This window comes from Pagrus major, chromosome 9 (assembly GCF_040436345.1).
Source record: "Pagrus major chromosome 9, Pma_NU_1.0".
NCBI classification, from domain to species: domain Eukaryota; kingdom Metazoa; phylum Chordata; class Actinopteri; order Spariformes; family Sparidae; genus Pagrus; species Pagrus major.
This window is the reverse complement of record NC_133223.1, coordinates 29,627,874-29,641,424: the sequence shown is the minus strand read 5'-3', so window position 1 is coordinate 29,641,424 and position 13,551 is coordinate 29,627,874. Positions and strand designations below refer to the sequence as shown.

At 40.7% G+C, this 13,551-nt stretch overlaps 1 protein-coding gene across 1 annotated transcript; it reads left to right on the top strand.

The window, feature by feature from the left end:
- Positions 1–5,963: 5,963 nt before the first annotated feature.
- Positions 5,964–11,107, top strand: LOC141002417 (receptor activity-modifying protein 1). Its single transcript, XM_073473745.1, has 4 exons — positions 5,964–6,118; positions 6,871–6,916; positions 7,611–7,749; positions 10,125–11,107. Exons 2-4 carry the CDS (start codon positions 6,871–6,873, stop codon positions 10,381–10,383), a joined length of 444 nt encoding a protein of 147 aa, XP_073329846.1. The 5' UTR covers positions 5,964–6,118; the 3' UTR covers positions 10,384–11,107.
- The last annotated feature ends 2,444 nt before the right edge of the window (positions 11,108–13,551 follow it).

Sequence of the window (13,551 nt, the reverse complement as noted above, 5' to 3'; positions counted from 1 at the left end):
CCAAACAAGGGAGCCCATTACTCTGCCATCAAAGTACATCCTGGAATGATTCATTTAGTTTGCTTTATTTGTGCGGATAATTATATAATTTAAGCTTTAAAAAGTGCACTGAAATGACAAATACAACTGACTCTGCACAAGGCAGACTCCAAACTCAAAGCAAATCCTAGAAAACCTGATATTACAACTAGTCCTGAGTGGCTGTGATGTGGCCGCTTCATTTGTTGCACATCACCTGGCACTCAGTTAAAGGTGAAGCCAGGGGGCCAGAAATTCCTCCCCCATTCCTATGCAGCCCAATTATTTTGCCGAGTGGTGGTAGTCAACATAATGTGCCGGGTTGCCGAATGCATCTGGAAAAAACCCAAGTGATTACGGCCTCAGACTCAAGTGACTGTTGACTTGTGCCCAATGGTGTTGTGACAGTTGTGACACAGGGTTGACCTCGCTGTGGTGTTTCTTGCCTCCGCTTTTTTTCTCTCAGTTTAACTTCGTGTTCTTTTATTTTATCTTAATGAACAAAGAATAATTTATTTTCCTATAGTCAGATAATTACATCAACATAGATGCCCCCCTTTAGAAGCTGTAAAAAGTTTACGCCACCCTACAATTTTTGTCAATTGTAGGGGTAGCAACTATTTAAAAAAAAAACAAATTTGAATGTTATTGACATAAAGGTCAGCAAAATCACTTTAGAAAACCCTCGGATAAATCATATTTCAACTTAGTTTCACATCCTGGATTGGTTTTTATTTTCTTAACGGGGGGCCAACTCCCAAGTTTAAGAACTAGAGGCTCGGAAGCACCACAACTTTTCCCTTGGAGGGCCAAAACTGAAACATTATGACGTGCCGCACTTGTTGTGCTAGTATAGGAGTATAAGAGGGTGTACAGTAGCTCATGCATGGATTTTTTCTGAAGAAACGTCAATACTTGTGTTCTGTTTGATGATCTGTCTGCTGCAACTTGTGCAATATCTGACTTTTTGATCAAATAGACCTACCTGTGGTTATCACACTGAATTATACCTGTGTTTAATCTGTAGTCTCTAGTTTTAGAGAAGACACAACAGCGGTAGTAGCAGTAGTGACAATTCAGTTTAAAACTCCCAACATGGTGACGGGATCTGTCAGCATCTGATGTTGTCTTTTCCAAACACCAGCTATGACAGACTCAATGATTAACAGTAAAAATCAGACAAGTTTAAAGTTTGGTTGCCTGTTTATGAGGCGATGCATTCCAACACAACAGCATATTCAATAAAGCCTGCTTTTAAGAGGGTTATAAATAACGTTTTTTTGAGAGGTGCTTATTCAACTTTATGGCCATTTTGGAGGAGGAAATGAGGCTGAAGGGATGGAAAAATACATTTCTGTTTGCCCTGTAAATAAGTGGGAGAAAGTGCACAGTGTTCTTGGACTGTGTCTGATGTTCCTGAACTATAATGGCGAATATGACATTGTTTGTGGGTGTGTGTGTAAAATTGACTCTGCTGTAAGACAAATCACAACTGGTACGCCATTTTTTAATCATTAATTTTTATTTTTTTAGATTTTTTAACTGGATTCAAGTCGCATAACTAAATCAATGATTTCATTTTCGGTTTTAAGACTACCTGGTGCTTCATTTAAGATTTAAGACTGGTAAGGAACTTGCCACTTAGTATTGTAAGAAAAGAAAAAGAAAGTAGTCTGAGTGTCTCGATTAATTTGCAAGGAAATATAGCATAATTACAAGTGATATTAATATATAACATCTTTACTTTGCTCCATTAATTCAAACAGAAAAGTTAGGATTATAGGATTTGACTGTCGGGACTAATGAGGAGCACAAGGGCATGAATGATGATTACGTAGTGACAGATGATGTAATGATGGACTTACACATCAGTCATATGATGAAGCGCGTGCTGCGCCTCTTGGGAGACGCTGCGCTAACAGGAAGCTTCTCACCCATTACACGAGGAAGATATTTCCTCGTCTTTGACTGACCCCAGGATGCACGTTAGGGTTTTCCAGCCCTGTAAGTGCAGCTCACTGTGTATAACACGCTTCAGCTTAGCTGCTGGTCTGGGTATGAAGTAACGTCTGTCAGGTCCTTCCAACCTCACTTGACAGTTGTATAAAGTTTCTGGACTTGGAAAAAAAGGTTTGGTCCAGGACTTAAGGTGGGAAAAAAGCTCTAAATTATAGGTTTTGTTGTATTTTGGAGTAAATTACCTACAAACAAAACTAAATTGTAAGTAAGTGTTAGTTGAAAAACACTAAAATAAAGCATATTAGAAGTAAACTTAAGATCTTTGGTTCTGAAATAGTTTTGGTTAAAGCCACTATATATAGGATTTTAAAGATTTCTTACTTTGACGCCCTCCCGGTGGTAGATCTATGAAAGAATGTGGCAGACACTCATGCATTACAATGGGTGTTGAAATTTCCATCTTTCTGGCCCAAACTCCAATTTCAACAAAAATTCCAACCCACTGACATTTTAAGGCACTAACAGTTTCCTTCCCACCCACGTACTGTATGCAGCTGCACGGTGATGGGAGACACTTGTTCCACTCAACAGCTGGCATATCACAAGACAGTTCAGTCTACGGCCCCTAGAGGCTGGTAAAGCATTGTGCTCATTAGATGCACTCATTGGATAACTGTCTGTTGAAATTAGCCGTCTTACTTTTTTACTGACGGTGGTGAGAAGGGTACGAGAGGGTGACTAAGACCGGTCTGTATTGTTGCACATCCATCTGGTTTGCAGACGGCATACAGCATCATAAGTGCCTCTCTCTGCTTTCACTCTTCACTGGATTGTGGACAATTTTCGTGATAATGATTTCTAATCCACCCCAATATCTGATCTCAGATGTCTTTATAGCTACAGTTCATCATCCAGACATGTTAGACAGAGCCAGGCTAGCTGTTTACCACCTGTTTTTTTATGCTAAGCTAATTGCAACCTTTCTCCAGCTCTACACAGTGAATCATGGGATGTTGTCATTACACAAATAGGTCACAATGTGAAATTAGCTTCAAAGCCTGGCACTTTGGCTTAGGCAGGAGGTTTGGGGTTGATGGTTGGGTCAAACACTTTCACCAAGGAGACAAAACCAAAAAACAACACTGACTTATTTTAACTAGCGTACGTAAGTTAATTTATGTAACATAGTTACGTAACTCAACTTTAACAAATGTACTTATTTTAACCGAAGCCACGATCTTTCACTCAAACTACCAAGTAGTTCAGTCCGAGTACACCATTAACTATTAACAAACTAAATTATCTGTATCCATAGCCATACACGGAAGGGGCACTCCAAAAGTGGGTGGTGCTTAACCCCAAAATTGGGCGGGGATAACCCTGAAGTTGCTATTTTAAGCCTAAAATTGATGAGTTATTCAGAAGTTGCTGTATTTATTATTTATAAGAAAACTGCGTCCAGAACAGTCTCAGAATTGAGCTTGAGATCAATGTTTTTATCATAAGAGAAAGAGAACTATTTACAATTTTTGTATCATATGATATACTTGAAGAAAACAAAACAACTAGCTGGAGAAACATGGTCTGTACTTCATTTCTTCCTTTCTTCTTCTTCTTCTCTACCTCACATTGCACCCACCTGTACCATGCACTATCCTGTCCTGTAGCGCCCCCTGTCAGTTTATCATTGCAACAGCACAAGTTTTTCTAAACTTGAATGAATAAACTACCCAGTGAGGATTTTTGCTTCATCACCAGTACAGATATTGACACATTTTACTTGGATAAAACTTTTTACATTAGCTGTACCTGATACTCGTTTCAGCCGAGTACTCCCTCAACTCGTTACAGACTGACAACCACGTGACAACAAAGATCACCAACAGTCATATAACGACTGTGGCCTGCAACTCTACTTATTACCCACCTACAATCCAGTACTGAGTTCCCCCCTCCAGGCAGCTTAACAACCATTCACACCTGGGCTCACCTAGCCCTAGCAACCCACATGAAGGCCGTTTGGGTCAACGACCCACAAGTGGCCCTAACGACATTGAAACTCAGGGCTCACGTGTCCTTAACGACTCTGTGAGGACACTCCCACACAGAGTTTAAAAGCCTGCAAACTCCCTTTAGTTAGTTAGTAACTGAAGAAGTCTCTTGGATGAGAGGTTGCCTACGATACAGCACTCAGAACAGTCATATGTGTTGTTTTGGGAGTCAATGGCAAATAACACTTTTCTGTCATTCAGGTATGAGGACACGTTGCAAATATCACGTTCGCACTTCATTTCTTCTTCTCTTGTTCCTACCTGAGAAACTATTTTCCATGACTTTACATGGCAGCCGCTGTCCAAACAGCACATGCATTTACAGGACCGTGTCTATCTGCAGGGTCTCTCTGTTTGCTCCGTCTCCGACACCATTATGCCTTCAATTTAGAGAAATGGAAATGTTTTCTTATGACCGCTCCTCAGCAATTTCTCCGCTCGCATAAGTGCATTAGGACTGTATTATGTGTACCTGTTGCTTAGCAACGGCAAATGAATGGGCAATAGCTGAACAATGTTGGAACGTTTAATTTTACACTTAAGCAGAACGACCTGATAGTGCAGCGGCGCTGAGAGATATTTTAACTGGGCTCCTGAAAGATCCGTCTTTCAGAGAGTCATTTAGTCGAGACAAATGGAATGCCACGGAAAGGTGATCACATTTTCCACAGTCACTCATTTTCCTCAGTCATGAGTATAATTCAAAGGAGAGGAGTGAAAAGGAGGCCTATATTTGGGAGGATTCTGATATCCAGCTCTTAACAAGAGACTGATGAGGTTGTAGGATTAAGTTTAAAAAAAAGGGCTTGGAATGATTTTTAATAAAATATCGTTTCTGTTTTATTATATTAAGAAAATTTGACTTGAGGGCAAATTGTTTTCAGGAGACGCCGCTTACGTCTCCTCACAAAAGCGGTGTTAGTTAATAATGTCCACACAAGGGAACATTTCCTTCTAATAGATTTGATGACGCACGTAGTTTACCCATGTAAGTTTTAAAAAAATGAAAGTGTCTGCTCTGGAAGCAGGTTCGGAAGCAGATCTGTGGAAAACAGACGATCATGTAATTCACTCCGGGGAACACCATACAGCCCTGAAGCAAGAAGTCTGTCCAGGATTAATTTTATCAAACAGTGGCTGAACATGAAGAGCGAGGACTGAATTTGATCCAGTATCCAGTTGTCACCTTAACCAGCATGTAGAGAGAGAAGCTCTGTCTTCACATGAAACTTCAGCTGTAACCTGCATTATTCAAACACGATACGCAAGCCACACACGGCAAAAATCAGCTGTGTTCTATGAAACTTTTTATTGATTAGTTTATGGGTTTGAGCTATCTCAAGACACTCTCATCAACAACATTTCCAGATGATGCTGCCAGTTTGATTTCACTCCAGTTGCATTCACCATCGTTAGATCGTTTCTAAATGAATCAGGGAATTATACATGTTCACATCCATTTCCAAAAAAAATGAGCATGGACGGGAACATTCAGGTTTCAGTCCACAGACACAAGGCTCATCAGGTGAACTGGAAACTGGGAGTCGCCTCTGGTTGTGAATGTTTGACTTTCTGGTTTGTGTGCATGCCTACCCTGCAAATAACAGCCTGTTCATGGCACTTCTCCACCTTTTTGCTCAGTGGATTATCAAAACCCAGGCCACCCCCTGATCTCTAACCCCTCTCTAACCTTAAATAGGAGTAAGAATTACCACAAGACATAAACATTGGCATTGACCATATATGTGAGATGCAACCATCCGGGCTTGCTGACATTGAGGCCTCTTAGTTCAAGTGTCTCTGGGGGGCTGTGTGTGGAAAATGTCTTTGGGTAGCATGGGAACAGCCGGGCTCAGTCTGGGAAAGGAAGCAGGCTGTCCATTGCTGTTGCACAATCCAATTAGCTCTGAGTTGCACCGATAAGAAACTGGACCAGATCACACAGAGGCTTTTTTGTGACCAGTTGTGCATCTGTGAGTTGGCTGGTAAACTATTCTGAAGCATCTTCAGCACAGGTTGTAATCAAGGCTTTTCCCAGGGATCCACGAGGGGAAACAATACTGCTTTAATCAGCAACGTAGAAGGCCGGGGTACGTGCTCGTACTGTGTTTTCTCTTTGTTGATCAGATTGGGCATTTAACATGTTAAACCTGCTTTATTTAACTGACATACAATTGACCTTTTGTTTAAGTTTATGAGATTAAATCCATTTGTTCTGCAGTTTTTTCATTTTTCATTGGGACCTGTAACTAACAGCATTTACAGTGTATTTGTTTCATACAAGCACAGATATTACATGTGTGCATATTTTAAAAAAAAACAAACAAAAAAAACTTTGTGTTGCTGCATTCCCTAGTAACATCTGTTTTCAGTGTCTGCCTCCCACGAGATAAATTCATTAATTTGTGGGAATGTCCAGGAAGCAGATGGTCATCACGTCTGTTTCAAACACATCTTCAAAATCTGACTTGAGTTGAACTTGTTTAAAGATCCTGCTTGGAAAGTAATATAGAGCTCTGTAAACTAAATGTGTGCATCACCTTTGTAGGAAGTAAAGAGGTCGTGAATTTGCCTTTTTGATTTGGTTTAATCAAAGCGCTGTCTGGCAACATTATCACTCAAGTGTGGGTGAGGAAGTGGAATAAAACTGATTTTTCAGCTGGAGAAAGTGTGTCGGTCACCCTGACATGAAACACGTCACAAGTCGAGACAACAAAGATTTTGATTGACCCACTTTATTTATCTTCTTCCTAATGTTTGCATATTAAAAGGTAGACCGTGAACTGTGTTAAAGATCCCATCCTGTGACACATTGATGAAAGTTTTACAATGTTTTTAATAGATGGTGTTGACTGTTTCCTTGGTGCTGCTCATCTTCGTCAGGACAGGTAAGCCAGATTTTAAACAAAGCCAGGTGCTTACAAGGTATTTTGGTTTGAAGTTTAAATAATCATTATCCGAGAAGAGCTGTGAGCAGGAATAATAAACATAATTATATAAAGTTTTCAAAGAATGGATGCACATGTGATGCACTAACATCTAAAAAATGGATGAATAAGCACAAAAGATGGTATTGATAGCATTTAAGTTAAGTGATGTTAACGTGATGTTATGACAACATATCAGACGTCGACAACACATCCTCATACCTAAATGACTGAATAGGTCGACCTTTGTGCGCTCACAGTTTGATTAGGTTTAGGAAAACATTTTGGTTTGTGTTAACTACGTTACTTATGAAACTTCAGTTATAAACGAACCTACGTTATGTACGTAACTGCACTTAAGTTATGCGTGTACTGTAACTTCACTATGTAAGTAAGTTAAAATAACTTATTGAACTGCAGTTTCCTGGGTGAAAGTCCTGTGCTTGTCCCCAACCTCTTTACACTACCTCACCTGATTTCCTCCTTTGCTCCCGTAATAATTACTACAGCCACTAGAGGTCACTGTAAACGGGTTGTAATAAGCTGCTTTGGACCTATAAGGTTGTTTTTCTGAAGAGGACGGGCTGGACAGTGAGGGCTGCTGTTTGCATTGAGCTGTGTGGAAACTTCTCACTTCCGCGTCTGTTTTCTTCAGGACTGGCTGCGAAATTTGTCATCCCAACATGTGACCGGTACATGTTTGACAGCAATGTCGACAACTGCCTGTCAGACTTCAACAGGAGCGTGGAGACAAGCGGATATCAGGACGGGTGTCCGTGGCCGGCTGTGAAACGGTAAAATCTTATTTTCACTGTCTTTTTGCCATCATTTACAAAATGTTTTGAGAAAATCTGAAAAAGAAATTGCCGTAAAGAGAAAGTGCTGATCCACACATATTCTAAACAAATGTTTCGGCTAACAATAAATCCTTTTTGAGTTGCTCACAGCTGTTATTTCAATGTGTCTGACACGTATTTAACCAACATAAATACAGGTATCATATTGGTATTGGAGATACCTAACATTAAAGGACTTGAATCAAGACCAGGGCTTTGATTAGAACATCTTAAATGATAAGTTGTGCACATATGCCCATGCCATCTGTGAGTCTTAGCATGCACGTGTTGCGGGAAGCCGTACTTGAGTTCAACATTGTAGGGCCCGGTGGGTGAAAATGCAGGATGGCTGGATTTTTTTAATGGCCTTTTCAGTGAAGATATATGACCTTTAGTCATGGGAAAGTCAGATACTTTACTGTTTCCTGGCTACGTTTGGTTCTGGTTGAACGTTCAAGCTAATTACTCACCTTTTGATGAAAAAGCATTCGACTGTTGCTCCTGGTTTCATATTCCCAGACGGCAGTTGTTTGTGGAGACTTTTCACTCTTGCCGTGTTACCTACAGTAGACTTTAATTATGACTGTAATAATCCATATTTGACCGTTAACATGATTTAGGGCTGAGCTCAAATGGTGTTAGGGTGGAGCGTCCATCATCACAAGGAGCCCAGCTGGTTTATCAGGCTTCCAGCTGTCAACCTCCGTGGATGTTTTCCACACAAAACTGTTGTAGTGGCAACTTAATTGCATGATTTATGTAGTTGTAGCGAGGCTATGGTCGCTTCTCCAACCAGAGGACGTGACTTATCAAACTTACCAGTGAAATGTAAGCTGCCTCCTAAACATCAGTGTGGGATTTCTCCGTATATAAAAAGCTTGGGGCGAGATGTTTTTGGCTCACTTTATCTGAAAATGCTGAGTTTAAAAAGAAAATTGCAGCTTTAAGGGACCACGCCAGCTCACTTTAAATCATATTGGTAAATCAGTGACCATTTTCCAAACCATGCTTTAGCTCAGCGGTTCTCAACCCTTTGAGTTTTTTTAAATTATTTCCATCATTTGCTCTGACAGATGCTATTTCAGACTCTCGGGGCACCTGGAAAACTTATGTGCTGAAAAGCGTGTTGCATTACTGTGACATCTGCTAACCTGGTGTTAACGCCATGTCACCCATCTTAGCTTCGGCAATATTAACTGTAATTGTTGGCATGGTGGTGATGTGGACTGATGGGATTATATGGGCCGGCTATAGCTCAGGAGGTAGAACAGGTCGTCTAGTAATCAGAAGGTTGCTGGTTCAAATCTCCAACTGCATGTTGAAGTGTCCTTGAGCAGGCAGCTGGACTTGTTTCAGATCCTTGAAGACGTTTCACCCCTCATCTGAGAAGCTTCTTCAGTTCTAACTAACTGGAGGGGAGCTGCAGGCTTTTAAACTCTGTATGGGAGTGTCCTTACAGAGTCGTTAAGGGCACGTGTGAGCTCTGAGTTTCAGAGTCGTTAGGGCCACTTGTAGGTCGTTGACCCAACCGGCCTTCATGTGGGTTGTTAGAGCTATGAGCCCAGGTGTGAATGGTTGTTAAGCTGTCTTGGGAGGGAACTCAACACTGCATCGTAGGCCACCTCCTCTGTTCAAAGATGGCCATTCCAGCTTGACGTAGATGGAGCTCCAGTTAGTTAGAACTTCTAGGATGAGAGGTGAAACGTCTTCAAGGACCCGAAATAAGTTGATATAGCACTTATTACCATGACCTGGATGACTGAAAACCTTCATCAACATTCATTAAAAATGCAGAACATGAAATAGAAAATGCCTCAACATTTCTGGAACTATTATAAATGTTTTTTTCTATCTTCAAGACATTGTGTTTCATTCATTTCCATGTTAAAGTCAACATGCAGCGACTTGAAACATGATACAACACTATAAAAAAGCATTTAATGTATTTTTGGATTTAATTTTACTGTTTAATGGCAAAGCTGTGAGACGCCAGGATCTATTAATGAGAAATGTTCGTATTGCTAAATGACACCTAAATGACAGGAATGATACACACTGCCCCCTCGACAACACAAGAAAGTTAAAGCTGCTGTTGGTAAGTCAAATACTGAGTTTTTTTAGATAGTGGTCCTACAGCGTCAGTGTTTCACGAGTTGGGAATTAGACTCAAAAATCAACTAGCTTACCAACAGGAGCTTAAAGTCAAATTATAAAGCGTTTTCTGAATCTCAGCCTTCAAATTAATGTCAATACCTACAGCCCCACAACAGTGAAATCTTCAGGACTGCTGGAACCATCTTCATCCATCTGAACTTTCCTCTCTTCTTCTGCAGCGTCTACAACAAACTGAAGCACTGCGTCGACGACTGGGCAAAAGAGTCCTGGTGTTCGGGCCGCGGATTTCTCGTTGACAAGATCTTCTTGAAGGTCCACGAAACGTACTTTTCATTCTGTGGACAGGTCCACGACCCCCCGCTCACCACTGTCATCATGTTAATAGCACCTGTCGTCATAGCCACACTTTTCCTGCCACTTCTGTGTCACGGTCTCACCACCTACAACATAGAGATGCCAGGCAGGTTGGGGCTCTGATGAGCTGGAGCTGACTGGGAAATTGCAGCCTGGGACTTATTCTCATAATCGTGGCCCGTTCTGACAGTGGGTCATGCTAACTTCACACTCAACAAATGTGGATAGGATGGATGTTCGCCCTGATAAAATCTGCCTGAAGTCTCTAAAACAAAGTTAGCATGATTCTGGACACAAACATACAAACAAAGACCAACATACCACTCCGCTATTACAATCTGATTAAAGATTAAATCTGTAATATTCTTAAAAGTGTCCCGCTAACGTTCAATACGTTCAAATCCATACGTATACATGATTTTGAAGGCTCACCTCTTGAAGCCATTCATCATTTTATTCACTAATTCATTCATCATCATTCGGTTTTCTCCCCAAAATGTCAAAATGTTCTCTAACCCTCACTAGCTGGGCGTGTAATGCATCACACATATCATACTTTCTGTAGACAGAAATTCATACTTGACTGTCTGAATGCTTTTGCTGTGAATGTCTCAACTTTCTGGAACTCATTATTTTGTCATATGTTGAACCCCACCCATCTGGCACCTATAGTAAGTAGAGAAAAAAACCCAAAAACCTTTAACAGTGATTTACTGTTTTCAGTCCAGCTTCATTCCAGACGTCTCTGTGTTGATCCCTGAATCTGTATTGTGTTGTAACTTTTTGTTTAAAGAAAGGAAAATGATTCTGTTTGTATTTGAAACACATAATAAATATTTATTTCAGACAAAAAAATAATGCTTTACAGTCGTTTGAAAACCTCTTTACAGCGATAGCAAGGTGGACCTGCTATACAATTATCCACACAACAAAGTGTCAGTCTGTTACGAACGCTAACATACTGCATTTCATTAATTCGTCATCAGATTACATCGAAGAAGGATCGTTGTACAGACCTCGTGAAGAACTGTGTCCTCAAAACAATGTAAAGCTGCATTTTAGCAACGTGTTTGAATGTAATAACGTGAACTCATGCTAGTAACACCAATCTCACCGTGGATCAACACCCAGAATCTGCAGTTCTACCTGCCCCGCATCGAACAGAGAGGAAGTAAACAAGAGGGCGTTGAAGAGAGTCGAGCATACAGCGATCCAAAAAGGAGTACAGGACACAAATTATACCCATGATGCTCTGTTTCTGCTGGATGTGTAACAAGGACGATTCACGCGTTAACCTTCACACCTTCACTCGGCTTTCTGTTTCTTTTCTGTGCCCTGGGGGTTAGAAAAAAATTGCTTAATGCAGCTTTAACAGTCCTCTTAGATAAATACTTATGTTTTAATGGAAAGCATGGCTTTCAATGAGCGAAAACACTGAAATAAAACCATTAATGTCACTGGATACAAAGAGACTATCCCCAAAGGATTAGTATTCAACTTATAAACATAAGGAGATCGACAAAATCTGATGACAAAGACCTAAAATTAGGGAAACTAATCCTGCTAAGGGAGCTAATCCTTTGGTATGCAGTGTGATTAAAAAGAAAAATGAAATGCATTCCAGAAGTATCCCAAAAAAAGAGATCCTTTTTCCACTTTAACTGACGCTCTTCAGGGAACAACCTTCCTTATAATAGTCGATCTAGTTTCACACATATCTGATTTACAGCTACACAACGGTCGAACCCCAGCACACTTATTCCATATGCTAGAAACCTCCGAGATCGCCAGACGTAATGATGTCGAATTAAAAGAGGTTCAACAATAACAGAGCCGGGTCTCAGATTTGGGTGGGTGGTCCGCACGGCTACCACGGTGGTATCAGGCGACGAATTGTGGTGAACTCGACTCATTGACATGGCAGAACTCTTTGAGGGTCAAAAAAACTATTTTTCTTTTTCATCTCGCGTGTTTCCAACATCTAGCACCCAGACAGAAGAGTGGCAGCAACCCGCACTTCATATTATCTTAAATAATACCCACAATTCTACTTTTTCCCTCAATGTAAATACTGGAAGGATGTTTTGCTACAGTACAGTATATGCTGTGCCGGCTCTGTCTCGGCTCTGGCCCTCCGCACACATACCCAGACACACCAGTTCTTGTCATAACAAGAGCACGTGGACGTGTTGAACAGTCCAACAGACTTGTGTTCTCAGACAACAAAGGATGTTGACCCGTGTGACTCTTTTAACCACTGTGGGTCAACCGGCACAGCAAATACACTTTTTTACTGGATTCAGGAGGCAGACGCCAAACGACCGGGCCAAATGTCATCGGTCAATAGTCACATCAGAAGTTTGAAAAGCTAATTTATAATTAGTTAGGAAGAGATTAACTCCTGCACAGTGATTCAAATCTTTATCTGAATGGAGTTTTTGACCCCACAATCATGTTTGGTGTTGATCTAATCTTTGTGTCTCACAGCGTTGCACCTGTACAGTAAGTGTTGTGGGTGTACTTGACTGAATATCGGCCTGTTGCTGGTCATGTATGGAAGTTTATTAATGACAAAACTATTCACGAAGCAGAAGCTTTAATAAAGACCAGGGCTTGAGAATGTCAAACTGTTTGCAAGCAATTTTTTTGGCAAACAGGCTTCAACAAGACGTGTGCGCGTCGAGCTTGTAAAGGTCACCGTTAAAATCTTCAAATCGGATGATGCTCGGTTCAGTCGACTGTTTCTGCTGTCAGTTGGAGTTTAAACTGAGCAGAGACCCAAAATGGAGACCAGTTCTTGAAAGGTTAAATAAATAAATAAAGGCAAAATAAAGCTGTTGATGAATTAAATATGTAAAAATATCCATATTAACGGTGCGTTCACGTTCTGTCAGAATGATGGGAAAACTCACACGAATGCCCTCTCGAGTAAAGAACATTTTGGTTCACAAGTTGACTTCGTATGACCAAAGTAAATATTGGGTTGATGTAAAGACACTTTTACCAAAGTCAGACATTGTATAGTCATTTAATCGTGTCCTTTATGCTTTCATTTGAACACAAAACAACTTCTTTTTGGCGTCCATGTTGCTCCTACAGTCAAACATGTCGCTTCAAACACATGGTAGTCGGGAAGAACGACTTCCCAACTTGGGAAATGGGACCATCTGAGGAGCACGTGAACGCAGAATGACACAACAGTTGTTTTTCCTATGCCTCTTAAAATTATATGTGGGGGCGGGAGGTTGGCTAAACCTCAGTATTTAAAAGAATCGAGCTATAGTCTCACTC

Coding starts and splice junctions, on each gene's coding strand:
- LOC141002417 (XM_073473745.1), top strand. CDS start 6,871: ATGGTGTTGACTGTTTCCTTGGTGCTGCTCATCTTCGTCAGGACAG. Junction 6,917..7,610: donor GCTCATCTTCGTCAGGACAG/GTAAGCCAGATT, acceptor TGTTTTCTTCAG/GACTGGCTGCGAAATTTGTC. Junction 7,750..10,124: donor CCGTGGCCGGCTGTGAAACG/GTAAAATCTTAT, acceptor CTTCTTCTGCAG/CGTCTACAACAAACTGAAGC.